This window comes from Schistocerca serialis, chromosome 6 (genome assembly GCF_023864345.2).
Source record: "Schistocerca serialis cubense isolate TAMUIC-IGC-003099 chromosome 6, iqSchSeri2.2, whole genome shotgun sequence".
Classification (NCBI taxonomy): Eukaryota; Metazoa; Arthropoda; class Insecta; order Orthoptera; family Acrididae; genus Schistocerca; species Schistocerca serialis.
Genome location: NC_064643.1, coordinates 199,201,779 through 199,223,105, shown reverse-complemented (window position 1 = coordinate 199,223,105; position 21,327 = coordinate 199,201,779). Strand labels below are relative to the sequence as shown.

Genomic DNA, 21,327 nt, shown 5'->3' with positions numbered 1-21,327 from the left:
TCTCTCCTGGGGCTGGAATTTATGTCATCCATCCTATTCACAGATGAGGCCACCATTACGAGGAACGATATCTTCAGTTTTCAAACCACTCACCTTTGGGCCAACGAGAATCCCCTTAGTATGGTGGCAGCAAACTGCCAGCACCTGTTAAGCCTCAGTGTATGGGTGGGGATTTTTGGCGTCCTCCTTGTGGGACCAACCATCCTTCCACAACACTTCACAGTCTGGGCATATCAGCACTACCTGCCGCTGTCCCTGATGCCCGTGGTGGAAGACTTTCCTTTGGTGGTACGAAGGACAATATAGCTACTACACGACGGTGCTCCAATTCACTGCCCTCTTGTGAGGGGAGTTAAAACACTAGTACACACAGAAAATTCCCACTTGCGTGGTATGTTCTCATGTTCACTTTCAACCATTGAAACCTACACTGTCAAAGATCTTGTATCTCCCCCTCCGAGCGAATGTACCTCTCTCGGAACACATTTCCGGCCATGTGTCCATTTGATCTTTTTTTTTTTTTTTTTTTTGTTCCGTGTCCTCTTAGGAGTTCTTTCCTGCCATTTGTCCCCACTTCGCAAAAACACCCCATATTATATGCAGGATATCCCTCCCGAGAGTCGTCACGCGCGTTTTCTGTTGTGTTTTGCAAGTATATGCAATTTCGTTTTCAGTATGTAGTTGTGATCACCCCAAACAAATCATATTATGCTTCCTGCAAGCCAAGCGTTGAGGAAAGCATCGGTCTGTTTCTCGTTACAAACAAAATTACTTTTAAAACGGAAGTTTACGCGCTCATTTATAGAGCGGTCCCAGATTGCTAGTGCGATATTACTGTTATCGATATGTATTAACAGGGACAGTAATTCTATCTATCGCTTATGTTTATTTGAAGGGGTGGCCGGATGCCCTTCCTGCCCCCCCCCCCCCATACCCCCCGGGACGGAATCAGAGTACCCCATCTGTCTGCGTCTAGTGCAAATCATGGAAAGGTGCGGATGTGTTGCAAATGTCTGTGAGTCGTGTAACTGAGGCGGGACATGGGGACCAGCCCGGTACTCACCTAGAGGGATGTGGAACACCGCCTAAAAACCACATCCAGGCTCTATAACTAATTTCGGATCGCTCTAACGAATGGGCTCGTTAAATTACGCTTTAGAAATGATTTTCCTTGTAACGGGAAACAAACGGCGCCTTCCGTTGACAATGGGCGTCGCATAACAGACGTGACGGGCGGTATTTGTTTGGGCTGACTCCTGCTGCACAGTGCGAAAACGAAATTGCAAATATCTGCTGAAACACGGAGAAAACGTTCAGACGCATGTTACACACACCATAGCTAGTTGAATTCGAAGTGTAATTTTGTGTCTTTAAACGAGTAGTAATTTCTAGCTTATCGCGGCAAGTTTTAAGTTTCGAACCTCTTCAAGATGCTCGCGATAACTCTTCGGAAACATAAGACTGCGTTCAGGTACTTTGTCGCTCTTATCAGCACTCGCCCATTATAAATTTTCGACATGCTCTTCTATGCACATTTCATTTTTCTTATTTCTGCCCGACGATGTAGGTGCTCCCGTAAGCGCAGATGTCGCCATAAAATACCCGCCTAATGGTTTGTCCGAAATGGTGCGCGGCTAATAAAGACTTCTTACAGCGCATTCTTGTGCGCCGGGAAAGGGGCCAGGCGTACGGCGCGCCCAATAAAACGTGTGGAAGGATGATGAACACCAAATTGATGAATAAAGGAGCAGTTGTTCGCTCGATATGCAAATTTCCGCTCCCTTTTTTAATTGATGGCGCAATTTGCGTGGAGTCATGCATAATTCAGCTTCATGTTCAATATTCAGATTTGCATGCTAATAAGTAATTGCATCGATATTTCGTAGCGAGAGGATGGAGACGGAAAGAAAAAAGGGCAAAAGTCCTCTTTATATATATTTATTAACATTTTACTTTCAAACTAGACCACGCGGTTATTACACAGCGAAGTTTCCGATATGGAAAAGCTCCATAAAAAGTATCGCTAACGAAGCAGAACCGTGACTTAAGAACAGGAGGCCCTTCAGTCCTTAGTGTTCCGAAGAGTGGATGCAGCACCTTGGTTCCACGTCTGCCATCCTCATCCATCTGCTTTCCCGCGCTGTCTTGTCGAAATGAATAAATATTATGAGTCCCGCAGATGTTGCATCCCGTAAGCTACACGATACCGCAATCAAGTATTTCATAGGTAGAACACGCATGAACATGTGCTAATAAAGGGCGCACACAGAGACGTCTCAGTTTGACATCAGAGAAATTTTGCTCGATTTTGCGTAGCAGATCTGCCAAGAGTGTCGGGCACTTGACTATGAAAAAAATAGGCAAATATTATCGGAAATGAAAAACACACTTGGTTTGCCGCCATTGCAGGGTAGACACTTTTACTGTTCCGAGATGATCGGTTTCAACAGCCTTATGCTCCTATCATCTGATCTTATGGAACTTATAAAATTGCCATGTTACTCTGTGATCACGGCATACGAAGTGTGTCCACCATTTTCAACTATACATATCGCCCCACTGCACAGCATATGTACCTTACAAAGGTCCAAGGAGCGTCTCCAACTGCTGACAGTCAAATGCCGCTTAGACGTCCTATAGAGTAACCACTTGGCGAATGACTTTGATTTCTCAGCAATTCGTGTAAGATACTGTCCACATCCCACGAAATATCACTACGAATGTGACCGCACTCAGAAAGATAAAGACAAGTCACAGTCGCTTCTGTTAAATATTCTTGAAAAAAATCCACATTTACTTTCTAAGCAGATAAAGCAATTAGGCAAGTTCTTATTGCATATATTGAACATAAAACACGAATCGGAATTTTACATGAGAATTATTACTTACCGTAGTAACTGCATTGATATGCATCGCAGGAGGCATTTGTGTCTGACATATATCAACGGATAATGAGAATTTTGGGCGACTCAGAGGACGTGCTTGTTTCGCGCAACGGTAAGGATCAAGTAGATTTATGGGTACTGTTACTGGCTAGTCATCTGTACGATAAAGGTTCGATTCCTCCTGGTCTCAGATTTTTTCTGCTAACAAGGATTTGGCGAGCGAATGTTCGTGAAAGGTAGTAAATTAAGGTTCGAGTCCTGATCCCATCACAAATTCTCAGTGATCAGCTTGAGCTGTATAACAAGGTAACCGACTCTCATTTGGGCATACTAACGATTGAACGAGAAGTTCTGATTGCTGCCCACGTACTTTTACACATTAAAACCGAAATTTCGCTTTGGGCGAGCTGATAGTCTTTTATAAACAGAGGAGTATATGTCACTTTATTTTTCGTTTGTAAGGACCTCGACTATATTCTGCTACTGTATAGGAGTTACACGCCAACGGTACACTTAAATCGCCTACTTGAACCCACGAACCTCCGTTTTTCGTGACAGCGGCGTTACCCAGAATCCACTGAGTCAGACTGAAAGTTGTACACTTCCGACTCATTTGAAACTTGATCTAGCCGCAAGTGTTGACGAAGGCAGTAAGCAACGTAGCAGCAGTCCGCATGCAAAACTCTCTCTCCACAGCAACAAAAGTACCGCGCGCACTAATTTATCCAGCACTCGAAGCAGCGGCCAGGCCAGATCAGTGATCAGAACGCGCGGCAGACCGAGAGGAATTGGTGAGAGCGGCCTCGGTGATATGTACGCGTCACGCCGCCTGGGCGCTGGCGTTAATTGATGGGCGGCTAACAGAACACAGCATGTAGGGAAGGGCGAGGGGGGGGGGGGGGCAGCTGGCGGTGTGCGCGTTGTAGATGCTTATCGCGGTAGACACCACCAATAATTAAAAGTGACGGCGGACGGCGGGCTGGCAGAAAGGTAGGCCAAAGGGCGCACAGCGGTGCCCTTGCGCCCTCGCAGGGCCATAGCTTCTACCCTTCCTCAACGCACAGCTGCGCTGCTATACGCTCTTTATTTTTGCAGCCCTGTGGCTTACGTTTGACAGCCCACGTTTCTGTTTATGCAAAACGTCACGAAATAGACTTTGTATATTGGTAAAGAAGGTAGAAGGCTCAAGCAGAAGTTACGATCCGAGCTGTTACAGATATCCTCGAGTGTATCTGCGGGTTATAGAAGTTGGAGAGGACCTAGATGAAGATAGAATTTGACACAGCACTGAAAGATCTAAGTCTAAACAAGGCACCAGGTGTAGGCGACATTCCGTCAGACCTACTGATAGCCTTTGGGAGAGCCAGACATGACAACTCTTCCAACTGGTGTGCAAGATGTATGAGACAGGCTAAATATTCTCATACATCAAGAAGAATACAATAATTCCAATTCCAAAGAAAGCATGTGCTGACACGTGTGAATATTACCGAACTTTCAGTTTAATAAGTCATGGTTGCAAAATTGTAGCACGAATTCCTTACAGAAGAATGGAAAAACTGCCAAAAGCCAACCTCGGGGAAATTCAGTTTCGATTCCGGAGAATTTTAGGAACATGGGTGGCAATACTGACCCTACGACTTATCACAGAAGATAGGTTAAGGAAAACCAAAGCAACGTTTATAGCGTTTGTCGATTTATAGAAAGCTTTTGACAATGCTGACTGAAATACTCTCTGTGAAATTTTGAAGGTAGCATTGTAAAATACAGGGAGCGAAAAGCTATTTACAACTTGTACAGAACCAGATGGCAGTTACAAGAGCCGAGGGGCATGAAAAGGAAGTAATGATTGAGAAGTGAGTGAAAGAGGGTTGCAGCCTACCCCCGATGTTATTCAATCTGTACACTGAACATGCGCTAAAGCACACCAAAGAAAAAACTGGAATAGGAATTTAAGTTCAGAGAGAAGAAATAAAAACTTTGAGGTTGCCGATGCCATTGTAATTCTGTCAGAAACAGAAAAGGACTTGTAAGAGCAGCTGAACGGAATACACGGTGTCTAAGATGAACATCAACAAAAGCAAAACAATGATAATCGAATTTAGTCGAATTAAATGAGGTGAATTTGAGGGAGTTGGCTTAGGAACCGAGACACTTAAAGTAGTGGATAAGTTTTGCTATTTGAGCAGTAAAATAACGGATGATGGCCGAAGTAGAGAGCATATAAAATGTAGACTGGCAATGCTAAGAAAAGTGTTTCGAAGAAAAGAAATTTGATAACATCGTATATGGATTTAAGTGTTAGAATGTCTTTTCCGAAAGTATTTGTGTGGAGCACAATCTTATGTGGAAGTGAAACATGGACGATAAACAGTTTAGATAAAAAGAGCATAGAAGCATTTGGAATATGGTGCTACAGAAGAATGCTTTAGATTAAATGGGTTGATCACGTAATTATTGGGCTGGTGTTGAATAGAACAGAAGAAAAGCAATTTGTGGCACAATTTGACTAGAACAGAGGGATCGGTTGATAGGACATATTTTGAGACATCAAGGGACCATCTACTTAGTATAGGAGGAATATGTGTGTGTGTGTGTGGGGGGGGGGGGGGGGCAAAAGAGATGAATACATTAAGCAGATTCAGAAGGATGTAGTTTGCAGTAGTTACTCGGAGATGAAGAGGCTTGCACAGATATAGTAGTACGGAGAGATGCATCAAACCTGTCTTCCGACTGGAGATCACAACAGCAGCATCATTTGGGTATAACCTTCATAATAATTAGTTTGTGGTTAAAAGTTAAAGGAAAGAGCTAGAATTAAGATTTTCGTCTATGTTGAGACACATCCTGTTTCCGTCGTAACAATAACTTCCCTATGTCTGAGATATACCTGTTTCCTTCACAGGGACGTAGCTCACTCATGCTAGTACCAACAGCATCCACAAAGCGACGAGATGAATGTTCTAGGACACTCCATTCACTGAAGTCTTTGATTCATGCTCTGACTCCTATTTTTGTCTCATATCCGGCGTAAACAATGTTTGGCATAAAATCGGTGAATCTGTCAACGTACCTCTTCACAATTACTGAGTGCAACGCTTATTACACTCAGAAGCGTTTCACGCTATCATATTTTAATTATAATAATAGTAAATCAACGTTCATTCAATAAACGAAGAGCACTACAAACATTTGACAGTGTCCAATACGACGACAATTGGTAACCAATTCATTTAACTTCCCGGTGTTGCGGATATGTTAAGCAGAAAAGTTCATAAAATCGGTTTCAGTAGTTGCGACAGAATACTGTAATTTCTGGACCGTATGAGAAATATGACTATGTTGTTTTAAAATGTAGTCATGATCGATCTCTACGTTCTTAGTTAGTGGAATGTAAACTACGACGTCAGACTTCAGTAGACGAAAATTTATCGAATGCTTAATCCTACCGTCAGAGTTTCGACGTACCTACATGGTTAAAACAATTTAGCCTTTCGGAGGCCGATTAGGATCAGAAACAAAGTGCAAAAGTTTTGTTTTTCTGTGTATAAAAGCAGCCACATACCATCCAACGAACCCGCTCACATGGTTGCAGATCGAACCCGCTCACATGGTTGCAGATGACATGATGTTCGCTTAGCAAAAAGACGGCAACAGAAAAAAGAGCACACAAAAAGCGCCAATAATTGCTTAAAACATGCTGTAACATAACAATAAATAAGATTAAAAAAACCACTGATGATGGTGATACTTGTCGCCGAAACTAGTTTGGGATAATAAAGAAATAAACGAACAACAAGGTGTTTTGCAACAAGGCGGACTCAATTTCTGATATTACTGCCACCGACCAGGCGTTTGGAGATGCGGTGGAAATGTGAATTTTACGTATGTTATCATCTTATCTGCACCGATCTCTAGTTCATTGTTTAATAGAATCAGTTTAGGGCTAGTTTATTGGAGATGGTGTGATTAAGGCATAATAGGTACTTACAAACTATACGGAAGATATTGTAACTGCGTGTAATATTATAAGTAATTCGTTACGACTGAACTGCTGTGTGTGTAATGATTTCAAACCGTGTTTAATAGCTGTATGTACAGTTTGCTAATAACGTGTCAAGCTCGGGCGCTATTCTTTTCTGAAAGAGTTGGCAGAACGAGGTCACTGTTAAGAGGAAAGCCACTTGGTAAGCTAAGCAGAACATATGACCCAATTGCACACACAATTTTACGACGCCAATAAGGTATTACAGTAGGCCTGCTTCTTGTTCTGTAACGAAAACAATTACTGGAAAGACTGGTGATCACCACAAGCAAAAAATAAAGCTTTTAATGGATGTGAAATAGCTACATTTTTGTCTTATTCCTTGGGTGGAAATGCACTGATACTTGTGCAGTCTTTTAGATTTGCTCTTTTTACTTGTCTAGGTGCGTCTCTCCCATTGTCCAGATACTGGATTAAAAAAATATATATTTACGGTAATGGTAGCGTAGCTACACAAAAGATTCTCTGTACCCGTCATTTGGTTCACATTTTCTTGCAATCGGCTGTGGATTCTATCCCGCAGCGAAGAGAATTACCCGGAAGCTTTTCTGCCGAAGATTTCCTTCGATGTTGCTACGGGAGAAATTTCCCATTTTGCTCACTATCTGCCCGCCACGTACCGATATCAATCGCGTAATTAAATATCCCTTCCCAGCGCAACGACGTCGATCTGATTGGCGCAGAGTGCACCCGCGAGCACCCGCCTCACGTGCTCGACGATCGATCGCGCAAAAAAGAAACGAGAATAACAGTGGCGAAAGCGGGAGAAAAAAAATAAAGAAAGAAGGAAAGCAGGGCTGCGGGCGGAGTCGCCGGTGGCTGTGTAAACACGGTGGTATCTGCCTTCATATCTGGACGGGAGCAGGACTCGGGTAGGCCTCCAAACTGGTCTTGGGGCCTCGCCGCAACCTTCAGGACCAACTGCGCCTGTGGAGGCCACCTGCGGTTGTTGCAGATAAGCTCGTCATTCGCGCTTCCCCAGTTTCCAGTACGAAACGGTACCAAGCGACATCGCCCCTGCTTATTTCTTCTTCTTCTTCTTGATTCCCTTTTTTTTCTGCATCTCTGCCCGTCTGCTTCTCACCGTAGCGCGCCTCGCGGCGTGTCTTTTGTGGCGCCGCGTCCTGAATCACTCGCGAGTCACTCCGGGGCGGCGGAGTGATGGACGCACAAAGCGCGCGACACCCCCGCAGGGCCGGCCGGCTTTGTAATGCAGCCGAGGGCCTCGGGAAAGGAGCACGCTGGATCGGAGACCCCGTCTCTAAATTATTTTCCATTCTCGTATTCACGTCAGGACTCTCGCGCCGCCAGATTTTCTGGCTCCACAAAGGCGCGCGAGCGGCGCGCGCTCTGGGGCTAAATCACGGCCTTGTTGCTCAAATAGAGTCATCTAAATAACGCTGCTTCGTTTCCGTATCCAGAACAGAGTCCTGTACGGACTATTACCAGTGCCGTATTTCATAAAGGAAAAGGTGTCTGTAGATCACGCTCGTAAATTCTGGGATTACCACCGTATTCGTATACGAGATTCGAAGTCTATAGAATAACGGGTCCGACCTCCTTAGCTGAACACCAATGACTGGTCAGGACACAGTGAACCGCCTTTCCTTTATACTAGGCTATATATAACATCTTATTGTTACAGATTACTAAGCGGTTGTTTATTCCTACAGGGACTGCCGCTACACCTCCAAATAGATACGTACGAAGACCCGAGAGATGGACCAGTCATCCACAGGGGATACTGCCAAATCAAAGTCTTCTGCGATAAGGTAAGTAAGCCAAGAGTTCGCACTATCGAAAATCTAAATGCTGCTCTCGCAACCTTCATATCGATAAATAACTGAATGCAGAATTTATTTTTAAGATATCCTCTCTTAAGCATTAATTAATTTTTCAGTTACAATATATAAAAAAAATTATGCGTGCTTGTGGAAGATTCCTGATCTGAAAATTAACAATTGTAAAACTAGTAAAAGTCTTATTTTATTGCTTTTTTGTTTGGTCCATGAATAGATGCTGATACCTCATTCCATTCGGGTTTAGGACGAAGTTTTTCATTCGGAGTATACAGGTCTGGGGCCTCATTCAATTCGGGTTTAGGACGAAGTTTTTCATTTGGAGTATACAGGTCTGGAGCAGAAAAACTATCACAGAGAAAGGCAATGAAGGTAGCTAAAAAGTTAAATGGATAGTAAAAACGCACACCGAAGAAGTTTCTGGATACTCCACGAAGGTAATGTCAATCAAGACTTCCTGTCTACCTAATACTTCGGAGAGTGTCTGAGTGGTAGACGTCGGAACTATTAGACGAATGGAAATAATTACACCTAGGACATGGCTTCCATCTCCCTATGAATGTCTTGGCGTCTTTTAGGCCTTGATTGTAAAACATGCCAAAGTGGCCCACTCTGCGAATTCCCTATGGATTGCATACACGTTTGACATTGCGTCAGTCGTTGCTGGCGATATGAAGGTTATATTATTCTTGAAGAATCAAGTTTGCCAAGATCTACGCTGTCGTTATCGGATTTTGTAACGTTATTAATGACTGTGTGACTTTCATTGTTGTAAAAACATATACTTCTAATAATATTACAAGATCCGGTGATGACAGCGTCAATCTCTCGAAACCGGTAATAGCAATAAGAAGAATTACTGGCCATCTTGGCAAACTCGATTGTTCCAGAATAATACAGCCATATGGACTCCTTCATCTTGTAGACGAACTGAGTTTGCTGGCCAGAAAAAAAAAAGGATATTGATAGTTACGACATCGTACTGTTATGTAATCTCTGTGCGGTCGGTGTAATAGCGCGTACAGCCACAAGGTGCATCAACAAGAACACGACATAAAGTCACTACTCAAATTGTGTCACACTTTAATGTAATTAGTGTGTTGAACATAAAGAAATTAAATGTAAGAGCTGTGAAGGAAACAAGCCCGGCAATGAAGTAATGGCATTACTGCATGCATCATGTAGAAATATAAAATCGGGGGAAGGCAAGGAACACAAAAGACATGGGATTGAAACATAAGACGAAGAAGAATATTATCATAATCGTAACTAAATTGGTATTTTCTACTTGCACGATAAACAGCCAAAATTGCTTAAGCCCAAAAATGGTTCAAATGACTCTGAGCACTATGAGACATAACATCTATGGTCATCAGTCCCCTAGAACTTAGAACTACTTAAACCTAACTAACCTAAGGACATCACACACATACACGCCCGAGGCAGGATTCGAACCTGCGACCGTAGCAGCAGCGCGGTTCTGGACTGTAGCGCCTAGAACCGCTCGGCCACTCCGGCCGGCTTTAGAGCCAAGTCCCATCATGCTGTCGGTTTTGTCTAAACTATAAACGATGGGACGTGGCTCTAAGTAACCAGTATACTGCGCCATGACTTTTTAAAAATCTTATCACCTGGGAGTGCATCTCCCCTGATGCACAACCAGTAATGACTTTCTAATAAAAGTATTTTAACAGTCAGTGAAAAACATTGTATTCACGGGCTTAATAATCACCTCATTTCCAGCGTTAAATTATTAAAACCCGGCAGATTTTGACTGGAGTGTATGCCACTTTATCCGTCCGATGCATTGGGTAGACTACATAACGGGCGCTTTTCCGTGGAAATATAAGCGGAAGCCGACTGCGAGTCTTTCTCAGTAGCGATTTCGAAAGCGTGACGCCGTGAGCGTCTCGCCGTCTGTGTACCACGTGGCATCTCCGGCATTTCCGCTGGCACTGCAGCGCGCCGTCCCCACGATCTGGGGCCGATCTGGCGTTCCTCCGCCGCTCCTCCCCTGATTCATGGAGGACTTGTGCGAGTGACACCACGGAGTGCCTAACGTGATGGTGGACGAGAGGGAAGGAAGGGATAATCTTAATTTGTGTGCGCGCCAGAGGGGCGGACACAGTGGAGTAATGGGCAAGTCGTGTAGGCAGCGCTGGATGCCAGACCGCCCGACGTTGACGGAGCGCAGCGCCGCTTCCGGCCGAGGCTTGTGACGCCCTGCCGGCTCCCTCACCACAAGTTTCCTAGGCCAAAGCTCCAGTTGCCAAGACAGTGTCTTTGTGGCACATAATAAAACAGATTTCATGCACTGTTCTTCTCTCATTCTATTGTCAAACACGTAGTATATATGGTTCGTCTCCTAACCGTTCGTCGAAGTCTCCAACAAGGATTTTACTTTGTTGTTTGTGCTCTGTAGTTAATGTATGATACCTGTACGCTAACAAAACATTTAATTGTAGCTTATATGAACAGCACACATGTAGCTAGTAAACGTATATCGTAGATCGGTTTCATATTATATGAGTATTTACGTGCGGCACGTTTCAAAAATCACTAGGCGCAATTTAGTTTTGTTTTTTATTTGTTTATTGCAAGATGAATGAGTTAGACAATTGCCGGCCGATGTGGCCGTGCGGTTCTAGGCGCTTCAGTCCGGAACCGCGTGACCGCTACGGTCGCAGGTTCGAATCCTGCCTCGGGCATCGATGTGTGTGATGTCGTTAGGTTAGTTAGGTTTAAGTAGTTCTAAGTTCTAGGGGACTGATGACCTCAGATGTTAAGTCCCATAGTGCTCAGAGACATTTGAACCATTTAGTTAGACAATTTAGACGTTGTTGCACCCGAAGGCAAACCCGGTAGACTACACAAGATACATTACGTCCTGCTGAAGGTAGTCTCATATTTGTCAAAATAAGCCTTTTTCGCGATGCACAAAATATGTGCTTCCGCTCAGCAAGGACACTTTCGAAAATCGTTTCAGTCGAGGCCTTTCACGGTATCAGATCTCAGGCACAACTCTAGATACTTTCCACTTCTGAATTAAAATTAAATTCTTTAATCAAGTAATGAACAATACAAATCGTCGAATTTCTGGTCACCAGTTTGAGCTTTGGTAATACGTCATTCCGCTTTCACACACTCCAGCAATACAGACTTAGTCATTCGGAAAATTTCCTCTTCACCGCACCAAGAACAATAACTTACGACAATTCTTACTTTAGTCAAGCAGGATATTCTAAAAGAAAACCATGAAGAATACGATTGTCTGCCCATATAATCTTTGTTAAAATTGTGAGCCAGCAAAATGCTTGCGTAAAGTGCGGAAGAATCTCTCCATCGCAGCTAAGAAGACGTGCAGCGATCGTGACCACGCTGCACGCTAGTTGGAGCTTACGAACCACGTCCAGCTATCGTGAGCAGGACGCGGGGCCTAAATATGCGTCGAGGCATTGCGCGGAAGCTTCTGCCTGCAACCGCCCTCGGCGCTGCGCTTTCTAGTGGGCAAATGAGCGGCCGATCTGTTGTGAGACGCCCGACGTTGAGGAGTTGGACAAGAACGTGGGAACACCGCGAGAAATGCATGCTAGAACATAAATGCCGATGCTAACCAAGCCTGAAGGTTGCGCTTTAACCACGAACAGCACCAGAACGCTACCCTCAATACGTTGCAAATGTCAGTTGTGCTCGGCACAGTGTTCTGTGTAGTTGTCGGTGCATTATGTTGTAACTAAGTGAATCTGAACCTGGGCGAATTCATGGTGCTCGTGTGGTGTGTGCTTCCGTAACCAAGACACCGTATCGAAGGTTTATGCCGCATATAGGAAAAGCGGAGAAACATCATCCACTCCGTCACTACGCGGACGGATGTGTGTGTAGAGTGATCCTGATGGACATCAACTGAGGAGGATTATGACAAAAAATAAGGGGACGAAAAATGCAAATGTCCCTGCAGAACTGAATGTCGCAATCGCGAACCCTGTCAGCACCAAAACAACACGAAGCTCCAGAATCTGGGAATTGTAGGACAAGCTGGAGCTCCAAAACCTCCCATCAGTGAAGCAAACGCCCCTAAGAGGAATACATTGCGCCGAAGCCATAAAACGTGGTCAGTGGAACAATGGAAGAATGCCTTTAGGTCGGATGCGTCTCATTTCTGTTTCCAACTACTGGCCTAGTGTAGGGCCCTGGAGTGAAACATGGCGTGGGTTCGCAGATATTTTTAACAAACATATCGTTGTATTCCGCGGCCCCATGGTTATTCTGCGAGGTTATACGACCGTTCAGCTGGTCAGATCCATGCTGCAATGTTTGTTCACCAGTGGTGATGCTGTATTCCAAGATGACAGAGCCCCTGTTCATACAGGTCGCATCGTCCAGGACTGGTCTTCTGAGAGCGAGGATGAATGATCGCATCTCCCCTGGCGACCAGTCACCAGATGTCAATATTATTGAGTCACCGTTTTCTACTTTGGATGGAAATGTGCGTCATCGCTATTCACTTCCATCATCGTTACCTGATCTTGCCACTATTTTGCAGGAAGAATGGTATAAACTTCCTTTGAAAATCAGCCGGCCGCAGTGGACGAGCGGTTCTAGGCGTTTCAGTCTGGAACCGCGCCACCACTACTGTCGCAGGTTCGAATCCTGCCTCGGGCATTGATGTATGTGATGTCCTTAGGTTAGTTAGGTTTAAGTAGTTCTAGAGTCTAGGGGACCGATGACCTCAGATGTTAAGTCCCATGTTACTCAGATTTTAAGTCTCATAGTGCTCAGAGCCATTTGAACCATCTGAACCTTTGAAAATCATACAGGACCTGTATTTATCCATTCCGAGACAACTGGAAGCTGTTTTAAATGGCAACAGTTTTCCTACACCGATTTAGGGATGGTAATGTGTTGTTTGTGGTGTTTCCTTATTTTTGCCCACCCCCTGATCGATATCTACTTAGGACTGCACAGCGAAGACTTTCCTAGCCGTCGACATGAACAGAAGGTACATTGTAGTTAATGGTTGCATGTATATTTGTTTAATGCAGTTACGCTTAATAAACTCCACGTTCTTGATGCAAAACGAAGTGCAACAACCGGTATAAACAAATGGGACGACGAGGAAATTATTTAGATGAAACTTTTATTTTGGGAGAGTACGTTTTCGACTGTATCAGCACTACAGAAATAAAGATGTGACGTTCCAGCAATCTATAATTAAAAAGTTTTCCATACAAAAGCACTAGCTTTCAAGGCTGGCTCATAGTGTCGCAGTCTTTGGTGGTACCTGATGCGATAGGCAACTGCACGTAAAAGAATTACGTGTTTCAAGCAACTCATACTTAAAAGATACATCTTTAGCTGTACTATCACCCTTGAATCGTATCACCCACTGAGTGTGGGGAAAAAGAGAGTAAAATCAATAGGCACTGCATGGAGCGCGAAGCATACGTAGACCTTCATTATTCGCATATCGGTAGCCTTCCAAATACAAGTCACACAAGATGGACATGTGCCTCACAGCAGCCTGTGTGATGTAAGTACGGATACTTCGATCCCTGTCCAGGTGCACCAGTATGTAAACCGAAAACTCCCTAAAATGACTCGGCACAATCTTCTTTTTCCTGAATGCCTCAAGACGGAAACGGCGATGAAGCTACGTATTGAACTGTGTCAACAAAGGCATAACTAGGTACACCGACAGTTAGGTCATTATAACTCCAGCCCGGATTGGACAGAGATTGAGATGAGCGGACAGACGCAATTTTGTAACAAGAATCATCCTGAAATTCGCATCAGCTGAATTATGAAAAGCGCAGAAAGCCATGAAGTTGACGGCAGTACGGAGATACGAACATCGCTTTTCCCAAAAACGAGCACTGTCTACGTGAAGCTTGGTAATAACGCTCTAATGTGCCAGAAATGATACTGTAGAAGTGTTGTTCGATCACGGCCGTGTGTTATCTGATACGCATCTCACATTCAGTAATGATACTGTGAAACGTCCCCCTAGAAAAATTAATGAATGACTGTGCTGATAAACCTCTCACATTATTTGATTTGCAAACAGCTGAGCAGAACTGAACGTACGCAGACATTTCGCTCTTTACCGATTCTGATCAACACTAAACTGACACCCAATATTTTTAGCGCAACGCAATCTGACTTTCAATAATCCCTACAAAAGAATGGCCCTGACTAACATTAACCTATACGTTTCACAAATCACTTACCTCACAAAAATCTTCGTTAATCGAATTACTGCAATACAGCGAGAGCCACTACTGCCAACTAAATAAAAGATTCAAACTACTGAAGGCACTAACTACTGATAGGCATAGTTAGCAAATGAAAGATTTTGATAGAGAACAAGCACTGTATTTACCTTAATAGTGTTCAAAAGTCATAATATATATAGCAGTTCATGGCATCCAGTCTTACAAATTTACTGTCTCTGATGGACACACGTCCAGATCATCCACTCTCAAAACTCCGCCATTTCTCTCCCCACATCCACCACTGCTGGCGGCTCACCTCCAACTGCGCGACGCCAGGCGCTGTTAACATCCAACTGCCCAACACTACAATGGCGAATATTCCAACAACAATGTCAACCAGCCACAGACTGCACACAGCACAGCCAGTGATTTTCATACAGAGCGCTACGTGGCGTTACCAACATAAAAACCTAAACAGCCTACTTACAACTGTTTCACTTGGCGCCACCTTATGCGGCAGCGACCATATCCCAAGACCAGGGTGTTGTTTCAAAGCTTCTACGAGTAGAGAATTACGGCGACCGAACCGTAGGTCAACAACCTGTGGCTGTCTGACTCCCACAGCTACAGCAAGCTGATTGTGCTAATGGGATGGCTGCTCAGCTAGATTAATACCGGACAAAAGGAAAGAAAGAAAAACCGAGCGGAGGAAGAAGGGTTACGATCAGTTCACCATCGTGTTGCATCGGCGGCACTGACTGCGCAGAGATGAGTTCGAGATTACGGGGGAGTGGTACGTGTGAGAGGTATTCGGCCGTGTTAAGCCACTTAAGCAGAAGGAATTAATTTTGTACTTCTAGCAGCGAGGCCTGGCCTAATGAGTAGGTGTGATGAGCGACCGGGCGCCCCGTAACGGTGCCCGAAGGACACGCCGGGCCAGTAATGAGTTCTGTCAGTTAGCGCGGTGGGCGTGGCGCGATGATCTCAGCGCGAGCGGCCTTGGTTGGCCTAGCCTCACCTCACCTCACCTCACCTCACCTCGCCTCGCCTCGCCTCGCCGGCACCTGCCGCTTTTCGGCGCTGCGCACTTTAAGCGGCTCGCCGGGCATCGGCGCCGTGTGCACGCAGTCCCACCTGCGGTCGCAGACATCCGTGGTGCGCTACGTCGCTCGTTTGTTTCGCTGCCGCAGGAAGCGTCAGGTCGCGAGGAGCCAATTTCGCCCCACCAGCGCAAAATTTCGCTAAAATTCTTGTCTTAATTGACAACTCCAGAAAAGTGAGTCTACTGCAGCGCCCCTGGCGTTTTATGCCCGTACTGAGTCTCGTCTCTTTCGAGTGGTCATTTTTGTTTACACATCAGCGCCAATGTTGTCGGGGCTATCAACTGTGCAGTTTGGTATCTTAACGGTGAAACTGAGTTAGTAGGAAAATATTGGAACAAGCAATCATAATAGAATTTATCAATATCCATAGCAGAATTAATAGCGGAAGTTAATGTCAGAGGTCATGTGGTAAATTCTCCGCACTCCTTAGAAACGCAAGAATAGGAAAAGCGTCATCCAAACATTTCAGAACATATACATCTGTTTGCTCCAGAAATTATATACTCGCAAACACATCAAAAAATATATAGAACGCAGTAAATAGCGTCTTTTTACTTCATCTTTTGTATTTCATTCTCTTGTTCTCTCACTCACTCATCGGGCCTGGTCGTCTAACGGTTGCCAGCTCGGTACATTTGCGTGTTCGGTCAGATGGCTGGCTGCCAATTGCTAAAAAAAAAAAAAAGTGAAGTATTTGATGATATGCTTGACGGGGTGTCATGTAACGTCCGCCCAGACCAAATGCCGAGAACGACGACAAAAAAAGGTAAAGCGCTGCCTGGAAACCAAGAGGTTGCAGGATCGAATCTCGGTAGGACTGCGGAATTTTCAGTCTTCATTTTAACCTAGAATCTAGAGCCGAACCTGGAACCTTTGCTTTTCACGGACAAGTAATCTACCGACTGAGCTCGACTCACGACCCACCTTTACGGCTTTGCTTCCGCTAGTATCTCTTCTCCTCCTTCCCTACCTGCATACCTGCAAGAAAGGATTCTGCGGATAAATGGATTAGCACCAGCTTAGGGGACTATGTCCGGAATGAATTTTCACTCTGCAGCGGAGTGTGCGCTGATTTTAAGTAATAATAATAATCGCAGTCATCTTTGTGGTACATCCTTGGTGAGACATAAGCGAGGTCAGAATGAAAATCTTTATTACTTCACACCCAAAATAATTGATCAAAAATTGAGTTGACAAGTGTACCGCTGAGCTAGTTAAGTAATCTGTGTACTGCGCCAGCCTCCCGTATTACGCTGTCATTCCGAATTATTGACTAGACACCCCGAACTGGTGTCTTTTTCCCCTCCTCCTCCAACGCCCTCCTGATGGATAGTAAGGAAAGCCAACATAGTATGCAATGGAGATCTTTCACAATTCTCTCTCTCTCTCTCTCTCTCTCTCTCTCTCTCTCTCACACACACACACACACACACACACACACACACACACACACACACAAACAAACAAACAGAGCCAGTCTTCGCAGACATCCGTTCACATTGCTTGCAGATTAACAGTGCCGGTAAATGGACGAGCATCGGACAAGTCAACGGGGACGTCAGAACAGCGGGGAGCAGTCGGTGTCCCGGGCCGTAATGCTGGTAATCACGAAAGCGCGCGCGCTCGGAGCCTATTGTTTGCTGTTCGGCAAGGCCCTCATTGTGGTCGCACCGAGCGCGTCTGCCACGGCCGCGGGGAACTGCCCCGTAATTTCAGCGGGCGTGCGCCCACCGCTTTCCCTTCTGACGTGCGCACGGAATACGTGTCGTGTAGCCCCATTACAAGTGCAGTTCTTCCCCCCTCCCTTCATTTTTGATTAGTTACTGATGAAATCACGAAGATGCTAAAAAGTGTTACGGAACGTATGTCGAGGTCGTCACAACCACACACAGCTTTATCAGCCGATGAAACTAGGCTTTTTTTGTGTAGATCTGTTATAATTTCTATATAGTGTCCGAATCGGTTGCCACTGCAACTGAAATGTCTCACGAAAACTAGTGGGCGCACACACCACCATAGTGAAGGCAGCGTTCTGCGTCTGGACCAATTTTGAAGAAATACAAATAGCTGATGCCTTACTAGTGAGACTCTGGAAGATACATTAAATCGACTGTACAGTACTGTAGTTTTCGTTAAAGTTTATCCTTGTATACAGCGTTCTCATTTGCGTGAGGTTGTCCATTGGCAAGACGTTTCTGTCTAGTGTAGTTTGTGATTACCTTCTCACTTGGACAAACTATTACAGTTTTTCCCTTATGTAACAGGATAATGAGATCCACTGAAGCTCCTTGAATGACTAAACAGTCTCCATCCAAAGACTTGACAATAACAGAAAACAATCACGTTCAAGAGTTGAATATATACTTTAAATAGAAAAGTATATTTATAATAATGTCTGATATTACGCCTTAAGCGATAATTCATCAACATAGTTACTAAAGGAAGACTGGGCTGTCACGGGGAATTACATGAATAAGTGTCAATATAGGCAGCATCAATTTAGCTTGATATATGCTACTTTAGTTTCTGTTCGGTCCCCAATAAAGAAAGCAAATGCCAAAAATTGAAGTTCTATGCGGTGAGTTTTTAATTCACCATAAAAGGTGCCATTGAATATGCACCAAGGGTTTTCTCGATAAAATAGTGGAAAATACTTACCCCTGTAAACAGGGTGTCCCAGTAGGAATCAGAAATAATGAGGGATATGGCGGAAATGATCATTCGAAGCAAAAAGTCAAGAAAACATGTGTTCTAAAACGCATACCTTCAGAGCTAAGAGGCACTTTTTCATCTTCGCTACTGTGAAACACGCCTCTTCTACTGAACAAGTGCTCATACCTCTTAAGGTATGCTTTTTAGAGCCAATGTTTGCGAGACAGTTTCTCTTGTTTTGCTCCATACTACTTCCTCAAATGGTTCAAATGGCTCTGAGCACTGTGAGACTTACAATCTATGGTCATCAGTCCGCTAGAACTTAGAACTACTTAAACCTAACTAACCTAAGGACATCACACAACACCCAGTCATCACGAGGCAGAGAAAATCCCTGACCCCGCCGGGAATCGAACGCGGACGCGGGAAGCGAGAATGCTACCGCACGACCACGAGCTGCAGACTTCTACTTCCTCCTGAAATATGAAAAGCAAAGACCTTTCAGTAGAAGAAATTTGTTTCACATTATCGAAGATACAGTTGTACTCAAAGCTTTTAAGGTATGCATTTTATAGCCCATTTTTACTAGACTTTTTGCTTCGAATGATCGTGCCTGTCATATGCGCAAATACTGACCATTCGACTTGGGGCTCCTGGGTATAAGATCAGGACATGGTGACATCCCAAGCACTGCTGCAAAGCAATCAAGTTGTATTACAGGACATACTTTGCAAGCAATGTTTGCTTTAGAAGAACCCACTTTATCAGAATCCTGGCAATGTATCGCAATCTGCCCTTTGTTTGATGTACAACTGTGCCCATTCAGCCGACTCGGCAGTAGAATGTCAGTTATAATGATACGAATGTAAGGACAACACAACACCTAGTCCCTGGGTGGAGAAAATCTCCGACCTGGCCGGGAATCGAATTCGGACCCTTCGCTTAACAATCCACCACGCTGACTGTTCAGCTACTGCAACGTTCATGATGGAAATGACAACTCCGTAAAAGAAGAGAGCCGCTCAGAGCATTACTGTGAACCATTAAGACTGTGACAGAGTAATAGAAGTTGATAGGGGTGTGATGGCCTGTTCGAAATCGAATGAACGAACGTGGACTAAGAGCTAAACGTAACGTAGCTCTTAAAGCATGCATCTAAAAGTAACATTCAACGTTAGAACACAAAGGCTGAAGAAGGGCCTCGTCTTTTGTGCAGTGCGATGACGCTGGCTTGGCGCATGCGCATTGCGCAAAGAGGCGCCATCCGCTGCAACCACGGAGCGTAACGCAATTACAAATAACAGCGAGCGGGGGCAATAAATTGAAAGTACTTCATTATTGCCCACACCTCCCCGCCGCGTTTCTCCGCCAGATTACATCTCTCACGGACCGAAGCGTTCTCTCGGGGAAATAGAAAGGACTCGGCATTTTTCTTTCCCGCCGAAGAAACGGTCGTAGTTCCGTTTATCCGTGCCGGCGATCGGCTCGCCGCAAAACCAACAGCAAATGAAGTTATAATTACACTGGCGCGCCGGGGAGGCACGAGGCGTAAAGAGCAAATGGAGATAAGTTTCTTACTAATGCCGAGGAGATGCTGGCCTCTCTTCGCTGCGCCGGACACTATTTCATTTCTGTTATTACTCACGGCGCGACGGCTGATGGAGAGCCCAATAGCGCGCGTCCAACGGACGTTCCTCACGAGTTACTGCCGGCCGGCATTCAGAGGGACGCTGCAGTTGCCCTGCGCCCGCAGATCACGAAATGAATCACCATTCCGACGACCCCGAGGAATCGTGCCAATCTGCAGTGCCGCGCCGAGGAGGCAGTCTAAAACACACACTGACAAGGTACCCCATCCGAAACACAAATAACTTCAAGACTTTACCCGCTAGAAGACGTCTTAATACTGTGACAAAAAATATCTGCGAAAATGTAGTTCTTGGTGGAAAAATGGCCTTGTACGAACACACAAATCAGTAGAAACTAGTTACCGAAACACTTAGAAGACGCGACAAACCCACTAAAAAGACAGCCTACATTACACTTGTCCGTCCTCTGCTGGTATATTGCTGCGCAGTATCGGATCCTTACCAGGTAGGGTTGACGGAGGACATCTAAACAGTGCAAAGAAGGGCACCTCGTTTTGTGTTATCGCGCAGTAGGGGTGGGAGTGTCACTGATATGATACGCGAGTTGGGGTGGCAGTCACTGAAACAAAGGCGGCTTTCTTTGCGGCGAGATCTATTTACGAAATGTCAATCACGAACTTTCTCTTCCGAATGCAAAAATATTTTGTTGTGACCCACCTACATAGGGAGAAATTATCATTATGATAAAATAAGAGAAATCAGAGCTCGAACGGGAAGATTTGGGTGTTCCTTTTTCCCACGCGCCATTCGAGAGTGGAATGAAGTAGTATGGAAATGGTTCGATGAACCCTCCGCCAGGCATTTAAGTGTGAATTGCAGAGTAACCATGTAAATGTAGATGTAGATGAAATGCCTAATAATGGCGTTTCAACATTTTGAAAAGAAGACGTTGTTGACTCGTTTCATAGAAAGAAGTTCAGTGCTCTGCTTTTGCCTTCTTGTTGTTTCTTCATCGTTTCTCACACGGAAATCGCACGACTCA

At 44.7% G+C, this 21,327-nt stretch overlaps 1 protein-coding gene across 8 annotated transcripts in view; it reads left to right on the top strand.

Annotated features, from left to right (window-relative positions):
- LOC126484548 (protein grainyhead) overlaps positions 1 to 21,327 on the top strand; it is a 321,553-nt gene that overhangs the window by 274,565 nt on the left and 25,661 nt on the right. For all 8 annotated transcript variants that reach the window (XM_050108104.1, XM_050108101.1, XM_050108103.1 and 5 more), the window contains exon 9: positions 8,604 to 8,702. In XM_050108104.1, the coding sequence (XP_049964061.1) occupies positions 8,604 to 8,702 (99 nt within the window). The remainder of the gene's footprint in view (positions 1 to 8,603; positions 8,703 to 21,327) is intronic.